The sequence below is a fragment of the Schistocerca serialis genome, chromosome 2 (genome assembly GCF_023864345.2).
Source record: "Schistocerca serialis cubense isolate TAMUIC-IGC-003099 chromosome 2, iqSchSeri2.2, whole genome shotgun sequence".
Classification (NCBI taxonomy): domain Eukaryota; kingdom Metazoa; phylum Arthropoda; class Insecta; order Orthoptera; family Acrididae; genus Schistocerca; species Schistocerca serialis.
The window spans coordinates 456,412,554-456,435,426 of NC_064639.1; the positions used below are offsets into that span (position 1 = coordinate 456,412,554).

Here is a 22,873-nt window from a genome sequence, read left to right on the forward strand (position 1 = left end):
CCAGCACTGCCCTTTCATGCAGAAATGCTACGTACATCATGCTCAACATGCACAGACAATAGAAGTTCTCCACACAGTTTGGATACAAAAACTCCCTAAACCTACAAATACAAATTGACTCACTGTTCGGTGATCATCATTTGTTGGTACTATAAACATTGTGCAGCACATCATTTCGCTGCAGTGGTATGTTAAACCTTGGTAGAACTAATTGGCTTGTTCCTTTACCACCATACAGCAAGACCTTCAGAGGTGGTGGTCCAGATTCCTGTTCACACCGGAACCTCTAATACCTAGTAGCACATCCTCTTGAATTAATGCATTCCTGTATTCGCCGTGGCATACTATCCACAAGTTCATCAAGGCACTGTTGGTCCAGATTGTCCCACTCCTCAACAGCGATTTGGCATAGATCCCTCAGAGTGGTTGATGGGTCACGTCATCCATAAACAGCCCTTTTCATTCAATCCCAGGCATTTTTGATAGTGCTCATGTCTGGAGAACATACTGACCACTCTAGTTGAGCAATGTCATTATCCTGAAGGAAGTCATTCACAAGATGTGCATGATGGGGTTGTGAATTGTTGTCCATGAAGACGAATGCCTCGCCAATATGCTGTCAACATAGTTGCACTATCGGTCGGAGAAAGGCATTCACGTATCATACAGCCATTACGGCCCCTTCCGTGACTACCAGCGGCGTATATCGGACCCGATGCCACCCCAAAACAGCAGCAAACCTCCACCTTGCTGGACAATGTGTGTCTGGCATTCAGCCTGACAGGGTTGCCTCCAAACACGTCACTGATGATTGTCTCGTTGAAGGCATATGCAACACTCATCAGTGAAGAAAACATGATGCCAATCCTGAGTGGTCCATTGGGCATGTTGTTGGGCCCATCTGTATCGCGCTGCATGGTGTCGTGGTTGCAAAGGTGGACCTCTCCATGGGCGTCAGGAATGAAGTTGCGCATCATGCAGCCTATTTTGCATGGTTTGAGTCGTAACACAGTGTCCTGTGACTGCACGAAAAGCATAATGTCAGGGTTCCTCTGAGCCATAATCCATAGGTAGCGGTCATCCACTGCATCCCTTGGACGGCCTGAGTGTTGCATGTCATCAACAGTTCCTGTCTCTCTTTATGTCCTCCATGTCCGAACAACATAGCTTTTTTTTCACTCAGAGACGCCTGGACACTCCCCTTGTTGAGAGCTCTTGCTGGCACAAGTAACAATGCGGACATGATTGAACTGCGGTATTTACTGTTTAGGCATGGTTCAACTACAGACAACACATGCCGTGTACCTCCTTCCTTGTGGAATGACTGGAACTGATCGGCTCTCGGATCCTCTCCATCTAATAGGTGCTGATCATGCATGGTTTTTTACATCTGTGGGCAGGTTTAGTGACATCTTGGAACATTCAGAGGGACTATGTGTGTGATACAATATCCACAGTGAACATCTATCTTCAGGCATTCTGGGAACTGGGGTGATGCAAAACTTATTTTCATGTATGTATTTTAGACATTGGAGCCTCTGTTGCAGAAATGACACAACCATTGCAAAGACAAATTGACATCACAAAAATGGTCAAAATTGAGTTCATCTTCATTATTTCACTGTTGATGTACTAAACTTACTTAAAAGATAGTCACTGGCTTTCCAGTTCACATTGCTGGGCAATTCCATGTCAAATCAACAAGTGCCACAACCTGACCCTCTCCGATTTTTTTGAAATTAAGTATGCATATATTACTCATAAATCGTTACACAAATTAATTCTTACGAAAAGTTACTGAGTAATAGACCTTCAAAAATTGAAAAGATGACAAATTTTTGACTCTCGGAACAATGTTGTTTTCTTTACAACTCGTGTTCTAATTAAGCTAGAACAACAAAATTTACTTCATTGGAAAGCTCTTCTAAAGAGCTTTTATATGATACCAAACATCATTAGTTTAATATATAGATACACATTGTTTATAAAAACAACATTGTTGAATTTATCGAATTTTGAAAAACTATATTTTTAAAATTCTCAAAAAAATATATGTGAAAGATACACTTTACATCTACATATTCTGAAAGTTTCAACTTGGGATGAGCATGGGATCACTATCAAAAGCAATTGTATGTTAAGGGTGGTCCTTGAAAAATTCCTAAAAACTAAATTATTTTAGATATTAGGCCTACTTCTCACCAGCTGTATGTTGTTGTAAAATGTGGAAATTAAAAATAACTTATAATTGACAAAAGAACATATGTTTTATGCCTCTGTAATTAATAAATACTAAATGAAAACTTAAAAATATAAATAAATAAGTGCAGAAGAATGAATACCTGAGATCAGACCTAAATTCAGTTAGTAATTACTATTATTTACAAATAGGCGTCCTATTAGTGCACTTCTTGATACTTTGAACTAATCGGTCTGTTGCACATCAACATTTCTGCACTGGATAACTTATATGTTCGCCCTGTAGCAGTTTCAGGGTTCACGATTGCCACTGCTTCCCTACTGATTATGGAAAGAATGTCTGGATGACTCGGAAATGTAAAAGATGGTGATGGTCCATGTGGATGTAAGAAACCAACTGAGAAACCAACTGTGATTTCAGGTTAACCAACAGTGTCCATTATAATCACAAGCAACATATCCTTTTATGTCTTTGAACAGTATTGTATCACTGTCAGAAACTGTCACCAGTTCAATTTTACTATCATCAGAGTTTGAATACACTTTTGCTATTATTTTGTCCTTGCTAAAAGTAATAAAAGTGTGAAGTTTTTGTGTCCCTACAATTTTGCAGCATTTCTCAAATGTCTCCACAAGCTTCATTTCTTCATTTTTGTGATCTTCTTTAGTAGCATACTTGAAGTTCATTCCTTCTATGTTATCCTTGGCAAACATATAAAGTTGTTTTGGTGTCATTATTTGATCACTGTATGGCCTTGGTCGAGCTGCAAGTCGTTTAACTGTTCCACCAACACCAGCACTAGCTCCCGTCCAATGCGAGGTGGCTGGAAAATGCCATTCAGCTTCAGTTTGGAAATCTTCATGATGGCTCAGGTTGATAAAGTTCTTCCTATTTTTATAATGAGCTGCTGCTTTATCATAGAAATAATATATTTTTCTTGGTTTTCTACCGAATTTAACAGTCAGGGAGTCAATCAAGTACGATTGGAACAAATGCACAGCAACAGTGTCATGTGTTAGGCATTCTGATATGATTACAAGACTTGTGTGCTCGAGTTTGTTCCCATCCTTGTAATAAGCAACAATGGGATGAATCGTTGCTTGCATGTTTGTCCAGTGATAGCCTTGAACTTCGTCCTGGATGACAAAGGAGTAATTCTCAGAAAAGTCACAGATCGCTAAGACCTTGCCTTCAAGTTCATTTCTCAGTCTCTTTTGGAAGGTTGATTGTTGACTAGCAACAAATGAATGTCGTGTAAGCGATTTTAATTTATCAAAAAAAAAAAAATCAATAAAGTTTGTTTCTAGAGATGTGTGATCAACAGAAACCCATTTCTGATTAAGTTATATTATCAATATCATTAGTATTCAACAAATCTTGTAAAAATGTCTTAAATGTTTCTGGGCCAGGGCAGAATTTACATTCATCAAAATGACAAGCAGATAATGACGGATTACATACAACTCTTGCAATGCAGTCTTTGTAAGTTTTTATTGGATTATCTTCATCCTTTGTCAGCTGAGGAATGTTACATCCAGTCTGCATCAGTTTGGAGTTTTGATCGGTACTACACACGCAGACACTATGTGTACCACTACTTCCAGCTAAAACACAATTTTTGGGACGTAGGCGCGCAAACTTCGAAAATCCAATGTGGAGCTCTGGATGGTTGTCTTTAAGGTTCGCATAAATTTCTTTCAAATTACTTAAAACTAACCGTTTTTGTACTTGCTGTTTTTCTCCATTATCTCTCACAAGCACAAAATCTTTTTTCCCCAGCATTGCCCTGCTTATCTCATCAGAGCAATAAAAGTTTCTAACAAAATCAGCAGTTGTTTGATCAAGTCTTGCCAGGTTTTGGGTTTAGTGAAGACAAAATTCCATTGGCCTTCACCAAATCTTTTACTCTTCGAGCCATGTAATTTGTTACATTAAATTTATCTTGAAGCATCTTAACACTCCAGCTTTTAGGTAAAATGGTAAGAATTTCCATCTGTTTACTTCGAGATGTACATTTACGAAATTTATCTTTTAGCTGACTGATCATCTCAGATTCTGCATGATCATGTACCTCTTCTTCTTTTTCGGAAGAAAACAATACTACCTTTGTTTGAATTGTTGAAGTTAATTATTTTTTCCTTAGGATATTTTGCTTCACACAGTCGTTTCTTCTCAATTGGTGATTCACCAACGGACTGCAAAGAAGCATTCAACCTTTCTAAGGCCTCACTCGCTGCAATGTCTTGTACGTCACTATCACATAAAACCCTTTCACTTTCTTGTTTCACTATGGAATACCGTAGATCATCATCATTTTCTGTGCTAGATGTATCACAAATTTCTACTTGTGCAATTTTTTTTACGGCAGTTGTCACACACTTTTTGATTAAAGTTGAGAAAGGTTTTCTTGCTATCATCCATTGTGAAACGGGCCGTAAGTTTTTCTTGTGGTTACAGTGGCCCTTTTCATTAAATGGATTGCAGCACAAAGCTGAAGTTTTAGGCATTTTATGTTTCTCAAGTGAACAAACTCGTTTAAAAAAATGTTCTTGAAGTTGACTGCCCCAGCTTTCTATATTAAATACTACACCATATTACTTCTCTATTCTTTCACTTCCTGCAAAAAAAAAAAAAAAAAAAAAAAAAAAAAAAAAAAAAAAATAATTCATTATGTTAATAGCATGCAAACATTAACTGGTTGTAGGCATACAAACTTAAGACTCTTGTGAGGTTTGTACAAAAGTACATTCAAGCTAGATTCAAAACACATTTCAGAGTGATTAATTTCACTATAGCTGCCTCACAACAAAAGAATGTGTGGGTCACTTTCAACAAAAGGTGAAAATTGCTGACAATATTAACCAGAGGTCAAATACTGAATAGATTGCAGATAGTAACACCAAAGAATCATTTTATATATAATCTTTAAAATGAGAGATAGCTTCCTTTTTTCCCCCTGTGGTTTTACAGCTATTAATAAATAGGTAGCACTAAAGTTTAATAAGCAGTTATTCATTTCAGAAGTACAATTTGTGGACCATGTAATAAAATCTAACACTAATATTTTCATGTGTAGCAAAATAATAGAAATTCACCTATCTGACTGTGATTTTGGAGAATCGTGGTAAACACAAAATTGCTTTTGATAGTGATCCCATGCTCATCCCAAGTTGAAACTTTCAGAATATGTAGATGTAAAGTGTATCTTTCACATTTATTTTTCTGAGAATTTTAAAAACACAGTTTTTCAAAATTCGATAAATTCAACAATATTGTTTTTATAAACAATGTTTATTTATATAGTGAACTAATGATGTTTAGTATCATATAAAGGCTCTTTTAAAGAGCTTTCCAATGAAGTAAATTTTATTGTTCTAGCTTAATTAGAACACGAGTTATAAAGAAAACAACATTGTTCCGCGAGTCAAATTTTGTCATCTTTTCAATTTTTGAAAGTCCATTACTCGGTAATTTTTTGTCAGAAAAATATGAAAAAAATAATTTGTGGTACTATTTATGAGTGCTATAGGCATACTTAATTTCATTTAAATCCAAGAGGGTAAGGTTGAAAACGATGGTTTCATTTGTTGATTTGACGTGGAATGACCCTGCATTTAAAATCATAATTATGGATATCATGTAGCATACTTGATCCAGATCTAATGTAGTGTGACAAAATTTTTTGCATTTCATCATGTAGTTGGCAACCACGTATCAGGAACATGATGTAAGGATTTGACATGAATGCAGTATAAAACAGAATGTATCTGTAAGTAGGGATCTGAAAATACAGCATCTAATTTAGTAAAACTAGCATTTTTTTCTGACATTATTAGATATATAAATTTTTCAGGACCTGGTTACTCCCTCATTGCATTGTATGTCGTATCATTCAGTTGCCGTCTGCTTTATTAAATTATTATTGTTTAATCACTCTATTTGATGAAAGAAAGAAAACTGATATTTTACAATATAATTTTTTAAACTTTGTATGATTCTTTCTTTTTACCAATAAAAATGCAAAGCTAAAGACTATGTACATTAAGATTGTTATATATGTGTGTAACTATTGTGTTGTAGGAAGAAGAAATCCACTCACTGTTGACATTGTTTGTTAGAGTAAACAACAAATCTAAATAATGTTTAGCAAACAGTTCATAGTCTTGTTCAATGAGAATGGCACTCAAAACCTTCATAGTATCAACTTGTTCTTTTTCTGTTAGCTGTTTTTCAGTGTTTCAGTTTCAACTGTTTCTTCTTTATTGTTTAAAATTAAAGTTCCCTGATAAAATGTCCGAGCAAAAGCCTCAAATCCTATAAGCTTTGGTTCTTTGTTTCTTGGCAGAACCAGTTTGCTCTTTGTAGAATTAGTTGCCTTGCCAAACACATCTTTGCATACAGCTTGATGCAGTGTTTAAAGCAAACAGTACTTGCTGTGTAGCCTGTGAAAGCTGTCCTTCGCATAAAAAATGCCCGATTTAATTCTTAGTTATTAAGTTTTTGGCAAAGCATTCAAATAATTGGATACTTTGAGTCTTCTACTAAAGTTAGAAGCACAAAAACCATATATGTGTAAATTCTATTCACATCTGTCAAATTTTGTATAAAATGTGCACCACAATTACTACTTTTATTTGTGGCAGCTCAAAGAAGCCAGTAATACCTAAGAAGTAGCTTTGCAAATGGAACACTGATCAAACCGGCTGTTCCACCAAGAAACAGGAAGTAATGGAAAAAGATAAACTTACTTTGAAATTTCGTTCTTAGACTGCAGTTATTTACATTTGCACTTTCTGGTGTTTATGATCAGTGACTTTACTATTGCTGTAACTTTATTTAAATCGGACTTAACAGTTGTTCAACTTCCGATAATCAAACGGAGCGTACAAGCCCAACACTACACATTTGGCAATCAGGACCATCAGAGTTTCATAAAGTGTCATATAAAGAGCATTGTCACTAACAGATGCACATACAGCATCGTATTGCACCTTGTGGTCATAGTGTGTTTCTAGTATTGTTCGAGAACAGTTCGTTACATTTGCTGATTCTGGGAATTTCACAGCATGCTGATTCTGGGAATTTCACAGCAGCAGGAACAACTTCGATTTTTTTGCATCCGACTACTGAAGAAGAAAACAAAAATAGCATCCCATGCTATCTGTTGTTTCATAACGAAGGAAATTCATATTTCTGGCACGGATAACTTCACTGCTGACTTCTTGCAGTCAGAAGCAATTCTAGGAGTAAACAAAAATCATACAACACACAGAACACAATCAATGGAAAATTATTGTAATTGTTTCATATGTTCTAGGAATTGCTTTCGGCACTGTTGTTGGAGTAGGTCTGATTTTATGATTTCATTTTATTCATTGAAAAACAAGCTTGCAGTGATAAAAATTAATGAATTTTTTATATAAAACAGTCGCAATTTTTATTTGTATGAGATTCACATTAAGGCAAGTACTCCTGTCATGTGTGTTTGTGACATTAAGTGTGATGCTTGCTGTGTGTGAACTGCTGCAGTGTTATGACTGTAATGTAATGTAAACTCACAAATATTTCATAGTTACTGATGTATCTTGTCAGTATAGCTGGTGCCAAATTTGAAACTAATTGCACTTGTGAAACTCTGAAGTAAACTGTGTAAGTGATGAGTAGCATAGCAATTTTAAAGACTTTCAAAATTTTGTAACTGCAGCTACTTTCCCATTTGCCTGTTTATAAAGGACAACATACTTCATAATAACAAAGGATCAAGCACGCTAGCATCCAGAGCACTCGACAGAAGGATGAAAGGTGTGTGTAAATGTGTCCAGAGCACACAGGGACAGTAGTAGTGGTACATGTTAACAATTCCACAGCAGTCAAAGGATTAATAATTGTAAAGGGGAAAAATAGATTCCACACAGCTGTTCTTAGATGACTGTTGGACATTGCCGATAATGGAATATTAACAGTGGATGAGTAAGTGGCATTAATGTTGCCCATGTTTCGTTTGACCAGGGAGAGAACAGGACTGCTGGTAGAATTTAAACAAAAACCTCCAGCTCTGTATTTTCTGGCCACCATCTAAGGTTAGTGCCCCCTCAGGGTCTATAGAGGATAATCGTGGTATTTTTGTGTAGGTTCCCCCCTCCACCCCCCACCATTCTCTGCCCTGTCCCTTAGAACAAGGCATCAAACACACTCTGAACAGCCAAACAAATCTCTGATTGCAGAACATGGATGTAGTACTGGCCATTACATGCAATACGAAAATGCTGAGATTGTGGTGTACAGTTCCCGTTACTAAGTTATTATGGAAACTGTTCAAATTAAACTATTAAGTTACTATGCTAATAGAAGCATAGGTGTCACTAGTCATTTACAGTGTGTTTTTTTTTTTCTGCAAAGGTGTCAGTTGCCATGCAAAACAGTCTTTGCTCAGTTTGTGCCTTGAATATTATTGTGTGGTCAACAGTGCTACCTGGCTGAATTCTTGTAAGTTATTTGAATATTCCGTACATTGGGAGAAGATCAAGTTTCACAATTTGATAATTGTTTGACACTCAGTTGTATTTGGCATTCCTTGTACCAACTTTGCTGGGTAGCATTGCAATTTTACTCCAAAGCAAAATCCCCTGTGATGCTGCCATGATGTCAGATACCCTTGTATTTGGACCACCATTTAAAAATTACAGTAGTTCAAAATAACACCTTTTGCATGCTGCACATCGTGTGTAGCATGAAGAGACCTTTTTTTTTTTAACTACTGTAATTTATTTAGAGCTGCTGCAAAGTGGACAGCACTAGAAACTTGCATTTAAAAATTTTAATTAGTAGACATTGTTTGCATAAATCTTCCTATTATTATTATTATTATTATTATTATTATTATTATTATTGTAGGCAGCAACATTCTGGAGGCTACCGTAGTGGAGGTGGAGGAAGTACTGGTAGCAGTCATGGTGGTAGTAGCTGGAGAGGTGGTGGCGGCAGTGGCGGAAGCGGTGGTAGCAGTCATGGTGGTGGCAGAGGTGGTAGAAGTGATTCAGGACGTGGTGGCTATGATCGTAATCGTCCAAGTGGGAATCAGAACCGCAGCCAGAGTTCTGGTGGCAAAGTAAGTTCTTTTCTGCCTTATCTGTTAAGTTGGCAAATTTGTATGTGTGTAATTGTTAAATAGATTGGATGGGATTAAAGTTGTTTCAAAACTAAAACTTCTCAAAAGCTGAATACTTGGCATTATGACGTCACAGTTGTAAGTATTCTTTCCTTGCACTGTGGTTGTAAGTTAAAAGTATTTTCATGTAATGCCTCTGAGTTAATATTTATGGGCTGTTATAAGTAGGTCAATGTTTATTGCACTGTATCAGAATTTAAAATTTCAAGAGCAAACATATATTGTGATTTCTCATTGCTGTTCAGTATAAAGGCTCCACTGCTATTAAAACAAGCAGTAATGGATGATGATCATTTTTCCCCAAATAAATAGCATAATTATTGATTTTACAGTGGCGAGAAGTGGTGTAGCAGTGGCTGGAGTGTACAGTGCAGCTGTGACTAGAGTATATTTACAGTATGGACTCTACAATGAAGAGTAAACCAAGGAAGAACAGGAAACAGCCAGACATTAGTGCTAGTAATACAATAGTGAAATTTGATTGTTAGTTTATATTGTTTCCTGTACAGTGTCTACTTTCAGCATCATGATTTATTTTCTGACACCTCTCCATTCTGCCTGTGGTGTAACAGCTACTAGAAAGTATTTTTAACAAGTGCACGCTGCTCTAAAGAAATGCTGCCATGCAGGTACCCATGGCTGTGTTTTGTATTTGTGTTTATATCTTTCCTCAGAGAAGTATTTGTACACTACCTTACAGTTATTAAGGTTTATAAGGAATGAGGTTGTAGGTTTGGAGTCTGTGAAGGATGTTGGGATGGGTAGTGTTAGTGGCAAGATCATGGGTGTGAGGGTTGTTATGCCAACCTGTTAAGGGAGTATCTAGAGGAAACCTTCAGAGCCTCCCAATCCCCTGGTCTGTATAATGTTCATTCATGGTATCTTCATGATGTGGACTCTGGACCACGACTCCCTCCTTCTTTCCTTCACAAGCTCAACACTTTCTCTCCCATATGCTTCATCTGGTCCTCCTCAACCCACTCTGCCACCTACTCTCTGATTGCTTCATCCACACCTGTGTCCACATTAAACCCACCAACCACGAACAGTATGTGCATTTCGATAGCTGTCATTTGTTTCACACCAAAAGATCTCGCCCATACAACCTGGCCAGTAGGGAAAGGCTTATCTGAAGTGACAAGAACTCCCTTGCACAGCATACTGAAGGTCACACAAAGGCCTTCACAGGCAGGCCTTTCCACCAGTCCTAGTGCAGATTTCCCATGCAATATCCCTACACACATCCCCAATTCTCCCACCACCCCAAGAACCACCTGCAAAGGAGTATCCCAGGCTATAACAACTGAACCACATACATTGTCAGAGCTTTGATTACCTGTCGCTATTCCCTGATATGAGGGGCAGCCTACCTGAGGTCCTTCCCATCCCTCCTAAAGTGGTGTTCTGTTGCCCACCCAGCCTCTACCCACCCAACCTCCACAGTGTCCTATGCTGTCCCTGAGCCACTTCTAATGCCATTCCAATGCCACAGAGATAATATCTCTATGGAAGAACCAGGTGTAAGATCTGCCCAGTCCCTGCACTCATCACATCAGATTCCAGTCTTGTCACAGGCTAACCTACCCTACCCCATCAAAGACGGGGCTGTCTGTGAAAGCAGCCATATCGTATACCACCCTACAGCCTCTCCCTTCTCCCCATTGTGCTTGGGAGGCTTGCCCTGCTGCTATCTAGTATCTGCACACATCAGACATGTACACTGTCCGATAGCATTCCTCCCCCCACCCTTACCTTCCTAGCTTCCCCCATCCCCACCCCACTCCAGATTGCTGCTTCCATTCTTCATGACAGTTGCATTCTAGCATCATTGGCTGGAGGTAGCAGTCATCTGTTCGTGAGGCATGCCTACTTGGGTGAATGTGCATGTGTGTGTTAATCACTTTAGGTTCCGAGCTCACACTGAGCAATTTGTTGCCAATTTGGCTGTCAAGCCCACAATAAAATTATAATGGATGTTTACTAGGCAGCTTCCAGGTGTTGTAGAACAGGGGTGCCTAATACAAATTACTTTCTAAGCAATGGGAAGTCCAGATTGGAAATCAACAATATTATGAAAACAATAGTTTCACTACTCACTGTGAAGATGAAACATTGAGTTTCAGCCAGACACAACAAAAAGATATTGGGTTTTCAGCCAAACCCTTTTTCGGAAAACAAAACAAGAGCATGCTTCATGTGCTCACTGTCTAAAGGAGGCTGGTTTTATATGAGGGTTGCCCAGAAAGTAATGCACCACATTTTTTTTCTCAGGCAAAAGCAGTGCTACGAATGCGAAACAGTACATATGCATTATTTGAAGTCTTGTGAGTGAGTGCGTTAGGTTTCCATCACTTCTGACAGGTAGTGCAGCTGCAGGACAGTTTCCAAATAGTGTATGTAGGTGATGTACATTACAAGCAACTTGCAGTCATTGAATTTCTCACTGCAGAGAAAGAAACTGTGGGGAATATTCACAAATGCTTGTGCAAAGTCTATGGAGCATCTGCTGTCAACAGAAGTTAAATTAGTTTTTGGGCACAGAGGGTGAGGTCATCAGAAGGCTGTTCGGTGGAGGTCCACAATCTGCGGCAATTGGGGAGACCATCCACAGCTGTCACACCTGACCTGTTGCAGCTAGCTGATGTCATTTGCCATTAAAGGAAGATATTTTGAGGACAATGACAGTGAAGCATTGGTCCACCTCCAGGACAAGGATTGGTAGCCAGAGGGCATACATGCCCTTGTTTTGCAATGGAGGAAGGCCATAGAATGGGGTGGAGATTACGTTGTAAAATAGTGTGTGTAGATAAAGCTCCATTCTTTCGTGTGTGTAATTCTCATTATGTTCAACAAAGAATTGTTGAAGAAAAGAATGTGGTGCATTACTTTCTGGGCAATCCCCCTTTACATATTATTTTACTGCTATCGGCCAATGTTCCGCTGTCAAAGTATAAAGCAGCATCCGTATTTCTTGCTTAGAGACTCGACAGTCGAACATTCGATATACACTCCTGGAAATTGAAATAAGAACACCGTGAATTCATTGTCCCAGGAAGGAGAAACTTTATTGACACATTCCTGGGGTCAGATACATCACATGATCACACTGACAGAACCACAGGCACATAGACACAGGCAACAGAGCATGCACAATGTCGGCACTAGTACAGTGTATATCCACCTTTCGCAGCAATGCAGGCTGCTATTCTCCCATGGAGACGATCGTAGAGATGCTGGATGTAGTCCTGTGGAACGGCTTGCCATGCCATTTCCACCTGGCGCCTCAGTTGGACCAGCGTTCGTGATGGACGTGCAGACCGCGTGAGACGACGCTTCATCCAGTCCCAAACATGCTCAATGGGGGACAGATCCGGAGATCTTGCTGGCCAGGGTAGTTGACTTACACCTTCTAGAGCACGTTGGGTGGCACGGGATACATGCGGACGTGCATTGTCCTGTTGGAACAGCAAGTTCCCTTGCCGGTCTAGGAATGGTAGAACGATGGGTTCGATGACGGTTTGGATGTACCGTGCACTATTCAGCGTCCCCTCGACGATCACCAGTGGTGTACGGCCAGTGTAGGAGATCGCTCCCCACACCATGATGCTGGGTGTTGGCCCCGTGTGCCTCGGTCGTATGCAGTCCTGATTGTGGCGCTCACCTGCACGGCGCCAAACACGCATACGACCATCATTGGCACCAAGACAGAAGCGACTCTCATCGCTGAAGACGACACGACTCCATTCGTCCCTCCATTCACGCCTGTCGCGACACCACTGGAGGCGGGCTGCACGATGTTGGGGCGTGAGCGGAAGACGGCCTAACGGTGTGCGGGACCGTAGCCCAGCTTCATGGAGATGGTTGCGAATGGTCCTCGCCGATACCCCAGGAGCAACAGTGTCCCTAATTTGCTGGGAAGTGGCGGTGCGGTCCCCTACGGCACTGCGTAGGATCCTACGGTCTTGGCGTGCATCCGTGCATCGCTGCGGTCCGCTCCCAGGTCGACGGGCACGTGCACCTTCCGCCGACCACTGGCGACAACATCGATGTACTGTGGAGACCTCACGCCCCACGTGTTGAGCAATTCGGCGGTACGTCCACCCGGCCTCCCGCATGCCCACTATACGCCCTCGCTCAAAGTCCGTCAACTGCACATACGGTTCACGTCCACGCTGTCGCGGCATGCTATCAGTGTTAAAGACTGCGATGGAGCTCCGTATGCCACGGCAAACTGGCTGACACTGACGGCGGCGATGCACGAATGCTGCGCAGCTAGCGCCATTCGACGGCCAACACCGCGGTTCCTGGTGTGTCTGCTGTGCCGTGCGTGTGATCATTGCTTGTACAGCCCTCCCGCAGTGTCCGGAGCAAGTATGGTGGGTCTGACACACCGGTGTCAATGTGTTCTTTTTTCCATTTCCAGGAGTGTATATCACTCACAGTGAGTCCGCAACTTCGATGTGCACCAATTCTTGAAAATTATAAAGGTCCTGTTAGCTGATGATGGACAACACCCACCCATACATTGACAAAGAATTGTTGCTGATGGCCTCTGATATTGTTCACATGAGGATTGTCCTCAATCCAGACATGGCAGTTGAAAACACCATCATGGTTAAATGAGGCCTCCATAAAATTGTACAAAATATGGCATTTCAGCTCTGAGGTGGATAATCCATTGACAGAAGTGTACATGGGACCCAAAATTGTTGGTCCCAGTGCTTGCACACATTCTTTGATAGGGGTGTAATACCTTTCCCACCAGTATACTCCCCACACTGTATGTTTCAAAGTGTGCTTTTCACTGCAAGTTGATGAGTGCTTATTACTGGGTGGGCGGTGGTATCCATGTTAGAAAGAAGCCTGTTGGGAAAGCTTTCTCTGTATATTCGTGTCACTTTACAGGCACGACATCCTGGCGCACAGTACATTAATTTCATGTCTGCCAAATCCTGTGATGAGTAATGTTCCATCTTTGACTATGCGCCACGCACTGTACACGGTAACACATCTCGCCATGGACACAATTCAAGCTGCTTGAATGCAATGGACAACTGACACCAGGCACAGTGATTTGCATGTGCCACAGATTAATGTGCCAGTGCGATGCCAAATGACATTACATGAGACACGTTCTATGTGCTAAGCTGTATACAGTATGTCTGTCTGGTGGTCAGGACTGTACACTGTTTACCACCTACTATCTGTTGCATTGGAAAACTGACATCCAGTAGCTTTGTGAGAGTGCAGCAGAATTGCATGCACCGTTGCAGTACATGCATTGAGATCTTCTGTCGTCACTTTGAACAATTACTACAAGCTGAGTTGTTACACAATCAATGTTGTGTATGATTTTGGACCTACCGTTTAAAGTTCATTTAAAGATTTGAAAAATCTTCATATCACCAGTAAAATTTTGTTCAGTTAAGATGTTGAAGCTGACTAAAACCATAATCTCACTACGAGTTATGGATTAACCTGTATCATGGCATGTGAATTCTTGTTTCAAATGTGTCGGAGGTTATATTATTTTCAGGGAGTAATTATCACCCTTTGTAAATCTTGTCCAGCTGAAATTATTGTCACTTTAGCATGTGCACTGCAATATTATTACTTCAAAAGATTGTGCCTACAAGAACTGAAGAATCTGTTGTAGGCCTAATGTACATAGCATATATTCATCACTCTGTAATAGTACCATGGCATATCTCCCTAAGGTTAACTCTTCAGTTAAATCAATAAAATACAACAAGAGCCTTGACGTGGCATGATACGGGATGTTTGGGAAATTGGTGTGCAGTCACCACATATGTTGGGAGACTGAACTGCATAAGTTTAGTGGAAAACACTTTCCGCAGATCTGATTGTGATATGCTTCTCGCGTACGCAGTTTAATCAGTTTTTAAGTCACATAACATTCATAGGCAATTGTGATATGTTACGTATTTTGCTACTCCCCAGAGCAAAATTGTGGTGGATGTGGTCTAGTGAAAGAGGGGCCATAGATTTTTCGAGATGACACAAGTTCTCAAAATACTGTTTGGGACGAAGTGTAGTGTTAGCTGTGTGTGCAGTAACACCACCGTGTTGAAACTATCAGTAGTTGATTTCGTCTTAAGTTGGACAATGAAATCGAGGACCATTAAACAATAATATTCACTGTTTACATTTACTTTAAAAAATTAATATCCAATAATGGGCCATCTGAATATTGCTAACTACACTAGAAATTTTGTGATAATTCAAGCACAGCAGAGAACAATCGCTGACCTATGAAAAACTGTTCTGCCAACTTTGATTTGCACTTCCGATGTAATCTGCATTCATAGTCCACTGCTATCTGGATCTTATAGTTACGTACTAAAATATATGTTGACTGTCACATTAAGTGAACTGTTGCACTCTTTGGCTTTGAAGTTATTGTACACAGTACATTATTGTATAGTTAGACTAGTCCTGTATACCTGCTCTTCAGTGAAGTGTGGCTCTTAAGTCTTCGGTTTAGACGATAACAACTCTTGGTCATTTTCACAATAACCACCGAACAATTGCCTAATCATCTGATATATCCTATTCTTTTTAATGCAAGGGCTGTTGACCGCTTGACACTCAATAGGGTGGGATTACCAGTTGAAATGTGCCTCAAGACCCTCTGCTAGGTCTATCGTCTACTCTCCTAGACCCTCTGCTAGGTCTATCGTCTACTCTCCTAGACCCTCTGCTAGGTCTATCGTCTACTCTCCTAGACCCTCTGCTAGGTCTATCGTCTACTCTCCTAGACCCTCTGCTAGGTCTATCGTCTACTCTCCTAGACCCTCTGCTAGGTCTATCGTCTACTCTCCTCGACCCTCTGCTAGGACTATCGTCTACTCTCCTCGACCCTCTGCTAGGACTATCGTCTACTCTCCTCGACCCTCTGCTAGGACTATCGTCTACTCTCCTCGACCCTCTGCTAGGACTATCGTCTACTCTCCTCGACCCTCTGCTAGGACTATCGTCTACTCTCCTCGACCCTCTGCTAGGACTATCGTCTACTCTCCTAGACCCTCTGCTAGGACTATCGTCTACTCTCCTAGACCCTCTGCTAGGACTATCGTCTACCCTCCTTAGATTGTGTTGATTGTGCTTTCCCATGCACTCCTTCTTCATGAGTACCCAGACAACGAATAGGACCACTCTTGTTTCAAGGATCTAAAGTTCATTGCCTCCAGCATGTTAAGGCATCTGTTCCACAGTTCTTAAGGAGTATCAGGGGGCTACCATCATTTTCGTTGATGATGCTAAACCCAGGGACAGGAGATGTGCTTTCCATCCTCTGCTGGTCAGGAACAACATTCAATGCTGGGTTTGTGTAGGACTATCAGCTCTGCTAAAAAAAACTACGTTTTATTAAACATGCCTTTCTCAATCATATTTTAATGTTTCAGTGACTCAACCAACAGTGTCCAGGCTATTGCTCACATTACTTGTACAGCATTTGCTTTGATGGTCTTGACACAGTTCTGCGGGTGTAAACTCACTTGGAGATAGATCATCTGGTTAGCTACTGCTTCCTCTAATGATCTCCATGCTTTTCGTCCCTGAAGGAAGAAGGAATCCACTGTCCTATGTTGCCTCTACATAAGTGATACCCATAAGTTGTTATTTTATCTTCTAGTAAGCCACTCGCTATTGTCGTTGAGGGGTCTTAAGGAAAGTGGCACATATCCTGATGGAATTTACCCCTCCTACCTCTAGGCTCGCCCACCATGGTCTTCCAGATTCTTTGACTAATGTTGGCAGGCAATTGAACTGCTTCTTAGTTAACTTGGAGAGCTGCTTTTATTTTCAGAGATAATGTTTTAAACTGCTCTGGAGGCAGTGTTTACCAATACATGATTTTTGTCATCTCAGTCTGATGCATTTTCCTGTATCCTTGCTGCCTTTCATACTCCTGTGTCACATGTAGCCCTTAACCTGGATTCAGAGTGGTCCATGGCAACGTTATCTGTCCTAACCTCCCCTGATATTTCCCTTCCTCCTTCTTTACTTTTACGAAGGTACATGTTGCTTCAAAAGCTTGGAGTTGTGACAAAAAATTGTCTATGTAGCACATAATGAAGTGAAAACAATGGAGGGCTCCGTAAACTCTAATACAATGGTAGGCCCTGTGACAGATGATGTCCCTTTGTCAGTTAAACCTTTCATTTCTTTTCTAACTAGAAGTCACTGCACTTGTTAATTTGACTTGCATCACTTTTGTATAGTTGAATATGTTTCATAAAATATTTGTTACATGTAGAGTTCAGCAAAGTCAGAAATTCAGTATTTCACTGAATTAGACTTGTGAATATATCAAATAATCACTGTTCTGTTTTCACAGGGAGGTTGGGGGAATTACAACCAAGGAAGTGGGGCCACACCTAGTAATGTAAGCAGTAGTGGCAGCTCAGGTGGAGGCTGGGGCCAGAATTATAATCAGCAAAGCTGGGGACAACAAAACACCCAGCAGAGCTGGAAAGGTAAATAAAAATATTGTATATATTTATTGGAAATGTTCGTTACTTTGAGATTGTTTCATTGGTCTACTTCCCACCAGTATAGTTCAATCATCAGTGCTGTGTCTAGTTTTACAGTCTGATGCTTTCAGTTTTTGTTGGGGCTGAACATCAATTCAGGTAGTAAATGTGAGTAATCAGTGACAAAAAAGTGGGATTGATGGCTTCTTTTGGAAGAGCAAGCTAAACATCCATGGTCCAAACAAAATTTTGACATTGTATTACCTTTGATACATTTTTTCTCCCTGATAGAACTTCATGTATCTGGACAGTTTGATATCAATGATACCAAGAACCTGTCATCAGGTTAATTATGTCAGATTATTATGACTGACTTTGAAAATGATTTGTCAAGTGCTGCTAAGTTATGGGAAGAAGAGTTTCGTGCTGCACTTTTAATAAATCAGCAGAAGAGAAGAAGTTGTAAAATAGTGCATGCAAAGAAAAGATGCTTCCGTGTCAACAATCTGGCTATGGATAAAGTGCATAATACAATATGGCAGAATACCTTGTAATTTTAGTAGTCTTGAACATAATTAGACCCAAGTGAAAAGTGACTTGGATAGAAACAAAATAGTTTAAGCTCAGTAAATTGCAAATGCTAACAAAAGCAGCTATTGTTTACGTTACACCACCTGAAAGGTTTCTAGTTCTGTACAGTAGTCAGTCACACTGATGCTGCAAGGTTTTCCAGGAGAAGAAATGGAAGATTTTGTAATTCCTGTCAGCTCCAACGCCAGTTTGGTGTCGGAGGAAGATATGATCCTTCCCTTAGACTCAAATTACATGTCAGTGAATATTTTATTAATATGCGTGGTTAATGTAGAAGTTTCCTTCTTGGTATTTTCATTTTTTATTTAACAATGCTTCACTGACAGCTAATTTGTGCACCAAAGTGGGCATGATATACTGCACACATGATGGTAACAACACTGACCTCCACTCACTCAGTGCATACCGTATTTACTCGAATCTAAGCCGCCCTCAAATGTAAGCTGCACCTGAAAAATGAGACTCGAAATAAAGGAAAAAAAAATTCTCGAATCTAACCCGCACCTGAAATTTGAGACTCGAAATTCAAGGGGAGAGAAAAGTTTTAGGCCACATCTCCAAATCGAAACAAAGTTGGTCCATTGTAATATGAGACACAATTTAGGTCGAATGTATGACGATACAGCTACAGTAGTTCGGTTCAAGTGGTAAGCTTAGCAGTTAAGCTATACCAGGTAGCCATTGCTATGAGTCAGGCGCTCCGTCCATATTTATACGGGTACCCTTCCTTTTTCACATGCTTCGTCTGGTTTGAATCGATTTGCTTATTTTGCTTTGATCTGATAAGTGCCGTTTTCTTTGTTATAGGTGTTTACGTCACTCTAAGCTGAAAATGCATTACTGTACTATGTCATGCCTTGTTTGTCGCATTCTGATAGTGCGTGTTTACGGCCTGTCGCTGCTCGCGGCATGGCTTGCTTTTGTGCGCGCTACCGCCGCTTACAGTTAGAGAGAGAGAGAGAGAGAGAGAGAGAGAGAGAGAGAGGAATCGTCTCATTAGCGAAACAATGGCAAGAGACTGCTATTTGTTTATTTGTTGTTACTTACACTGCTGCTTTCTTTGATAATGATCAACAAGAACCAAATGATAGAGGATGTTCTGAATGAGAGTTTAGCGAAAATTTTTCTCTGTTCGAAAATCTTTGCGGCCGCTTCTTTAGTACATCAAATTCTGCACAGAAATTAGTCATCTTAGATTTTTCAGTTGCCGTGCTTCATTTCTGACTGTATCACTATTACGCATAAGAATAATACGAATATAAACATGACACGATAAGTATATTCTTCCGCGTTTGCTGTTGTCTCACTCTAGTTTCGTAGTTTATTGGACAGACAGGATTTAAATGAGATAGCAGCAAACACGAAAGGATACATGGCAAAATGTTTATATTCGTATTATTCTTATGGTGAAGAGAATACTGCATGTGATTCACATATCATCAGGTTCCTATTAGCAACCACCTCTTCTCACAGGTAGGGAAAAGTTCAGAACGTAGAGTTGGCCATATTGACAAACATCCCAAACAGTCTTACCAGTCGGATTTTCGTAGTACATTGAAATGTTGCTACATTCGAAGATGAACAATACGAAATTTGTATTTACTTCATTGGATAATGTATGAAAATGCAGTGGTCGAAACTCGGGGCGGAGAAAAAAAAAGCTCGTCTCCGCCTCTCTCTCTCTCTCTCTCTCTCTCTCTCTCTCTCTCTCTCTCTCTCTTCTTTCTTTCTTTTTTAAAAAAAAACTGACGCAGAGGTTTTGGCACCAGTATTTATCTTTGTGCCTACAAAGCATGCCTGTGTAGCGCTACATATATTCGACGGCAGAAGTTAGTTGTGGCGGCACCTACCAACATTTTTAAGAACTTCCGCTTGCTTTGCACTCGATTGTAAGCCGCAGCCGGTTTTTTTGATTACAAAAACCGGAAAAAAAGTGCGGCTTAGATTCGAGTAAATACGGTAACTGTCAAAAGTCGCACTTTATTTTAATTGTACTGCAAGGTGGAGAAACTGCTCTCCCCCTCCTCAAAAGATCCTGTGTTATTGACCTGCATTTCTTTACATTCTTCCACCAGTTTTCTTACCCATTTGCTCTTTGTCCCATTAAAAGTAGGGAAAACTCCAGGCAAGCTTTCCATAAAATACGTAAGTTTTGTTCCAGTTCTGTACTAGTGTTATACCCTTGTTAAGCTGACTTGTTTCACTGTAATCAAGAAATTATAGAGAGTAACTGCCCAATACCATAGTTTGTGGCATGTTAAGAAAATTTTCTGTGTTTATTATTAGGTTATGGGCAGCAGCAACAGCAACCACACCACCAGCAACAGCAGTCACAACAGCAGCATCAACAACAGCCTCCACAACAGCAGCAGTCAGGATACGGTCAACAAAGCTATTCACAGCAGGGTTATGGAAGCACTACACCATACAATTGGAATCAACAACAGTACTATAATCAAGGTTATGGTTCCAGCAATCAAGGATGGGGACAGGTAAAATTAAAGCTCTTATTTTCAACTTTAAAATTTTATATAAAAGCTGGCCAATATTTCAGGAAGCAAAATTTTTGTACTGCCTATACACATTTAAAAGAGGAAAAAAACTATTCTTAGTTTCCAGAACTTATTACTTCCTTTCTGATGTAGGAAAGAAAACAAGATGGGTGAGTTTAAAAAGGAGGGAAGGTTGCTAAGACCCCAGGATGAGATAGCCATCTGTAGAGAAGACAGTTGAAAATAGAGAAAACCTACACTAAAGTCATGGGGTACCGCCTAACATGGTGTGGAGCCTCTGGCATAGTGCAGCAATTTCACATGGCATGGAATAAACAACTTGTCAGAAGTCCCCTGCAAACATATTGAATCATGCTGCCTGTATAGCTGTCCATAACTGAAAAAGTGTTACTGGTGCAGGATTTTGTGCACGAACTGGTCTCTTCATTATGTCCCATAAATGTTCTGTGAGATTTGCCACATGCTCTGGGTGGCCAGATCATTCACTTGAATTCTCCAGAATGTTCAAACCAACTGCGAACTATTGTGGCCCAGTGTCATGGCCCATTGTAGATAATAAAAATTCCACCGTTGAATGGCTGCATATAGTTTGAGTAGCTGAACATAACCATTTCCAGTTATGCAATGAGTTCAGTTGGTCCAGAGGACCCAGTTCATTCCACGTAAACACAGCCCCCACCATTATGGTGGCAGCACCAGCTTGCACAGAGCCTTTTTGACAATTTGGATCCATGGCATTGTAAGGTCTGTACCACACTTGAACCCTACTATCAGCTTTTACCAACTGCAATTGGGACTCATATTACCAAGCCATAGTTTTCCCAGTTATCTAGGTCCAACCGTTATACAGCCATGAGCCCAGGAGAGACGCTGCAGGTGATATCATGCTGTTAGCAAAGGCATCTGCATTGGTTATCTTCTGATACAGCCCATTAATGCCAAATTTTGACACACTGTCCAAACTGATACATTCATCATAGATACCACATAGATACCTGCGGTCACATAGATGCCTGCGGTAATTTCACGCAATGTTGCTGGTCTGCTAGCACTGCCAACTCTACTCAAATGCTGCTGCTGTCAGTCATAAGGGTTATCGGCCACTGGATTGTCTGTGGAGAAAGGTTATGCCTGAAATTTGGTATTCTTGGCACTCTCTCGACATTGTAGATCTTGGAAAATTGAATTCCCCAACGATTTCCGAAATGGAATCTCCCTTGCGTGTAGCTCAAACTATCATTCCTTGAGGAAAGTCTTTTAATTTCTGTGATCTAGCCACAACAGAAATCTTTTCGCATGAATCACCTGAGTACAGATGGCAGTTGCACTGCCATTTTATACTTTGCGTACATGGTACTACTGTCATCTGTATATGTGCGTATCACTATCCGATGAGTTTTGTCACCTCATTATACAGTGTCTCCAAAGTCAATTGGCTTTGTGGTACAACAATGAAAAGTAACTCCTTTTACATATTTAGATTTGCATTGGTAACAGCAACAGTTACTTGTAATTGGTGTTACTAACAAAAGAAAGTGTGAGTACAGAATAAATGTGTAATATTAAAGTTATTGTCTTGGCACAAAATGTAAACAGTTACAACGATGTCACTGGACAGTTGTGGTTTGGTGAGCTATCCTCACCCCATATATATTCTACACTATGCCTCAGTCCAAAGGTAATAGGATAGAATGAGATAAAAAGATAAGAGGAAATGAAATTAAATGTAAATTAATAGTACAGCTAAAAACTGAGAGAGAACTATAAATATAAGAGTAATAAAATAAAATAGGAGGATGAAAATACTGTGGTGGTGGTGGTGGTTTGTTCAATCATTTTAGTGATGGTCATTCCTGTACACGAGATATGTTCAAAACGTATTCAACTTCTGCTTAGTAGAAAC

At 40.2% G+C, this 22,873-nt stretch overlaps 1 protein-coding gene across 1 annotated transcript in view; it reads left to right on the top strand.

Moving 5' to 3' along the window:
- The window catches only part of LOC126457350 (heterogeneous nuclear ribonucleoprotein U-like protein 1), a 132,632-nt gene that overhangs the window by 103,980 nt on the left and 5,779 nt on the right, over window positions 1-22,873 (top strand). Inside the window, exons 14-16 of the mRNA XM_050093577.1 lie at window positions 9,095-9,308; window positions 17,731-17,869; window positions 20,744-20,949. Of these exons, the coding sequence (XP_049949534.1) occupies window positions 9,095-9,308; window positions 17,731-17,869; window positions 20,744-20,949 (559 nt within the window). The remainder of the gene's footprint in view (window positions 1-9,094; window positions 9,309-17,730; window positions 17,870-20,743; window positions 20,950-22,873) is intronic.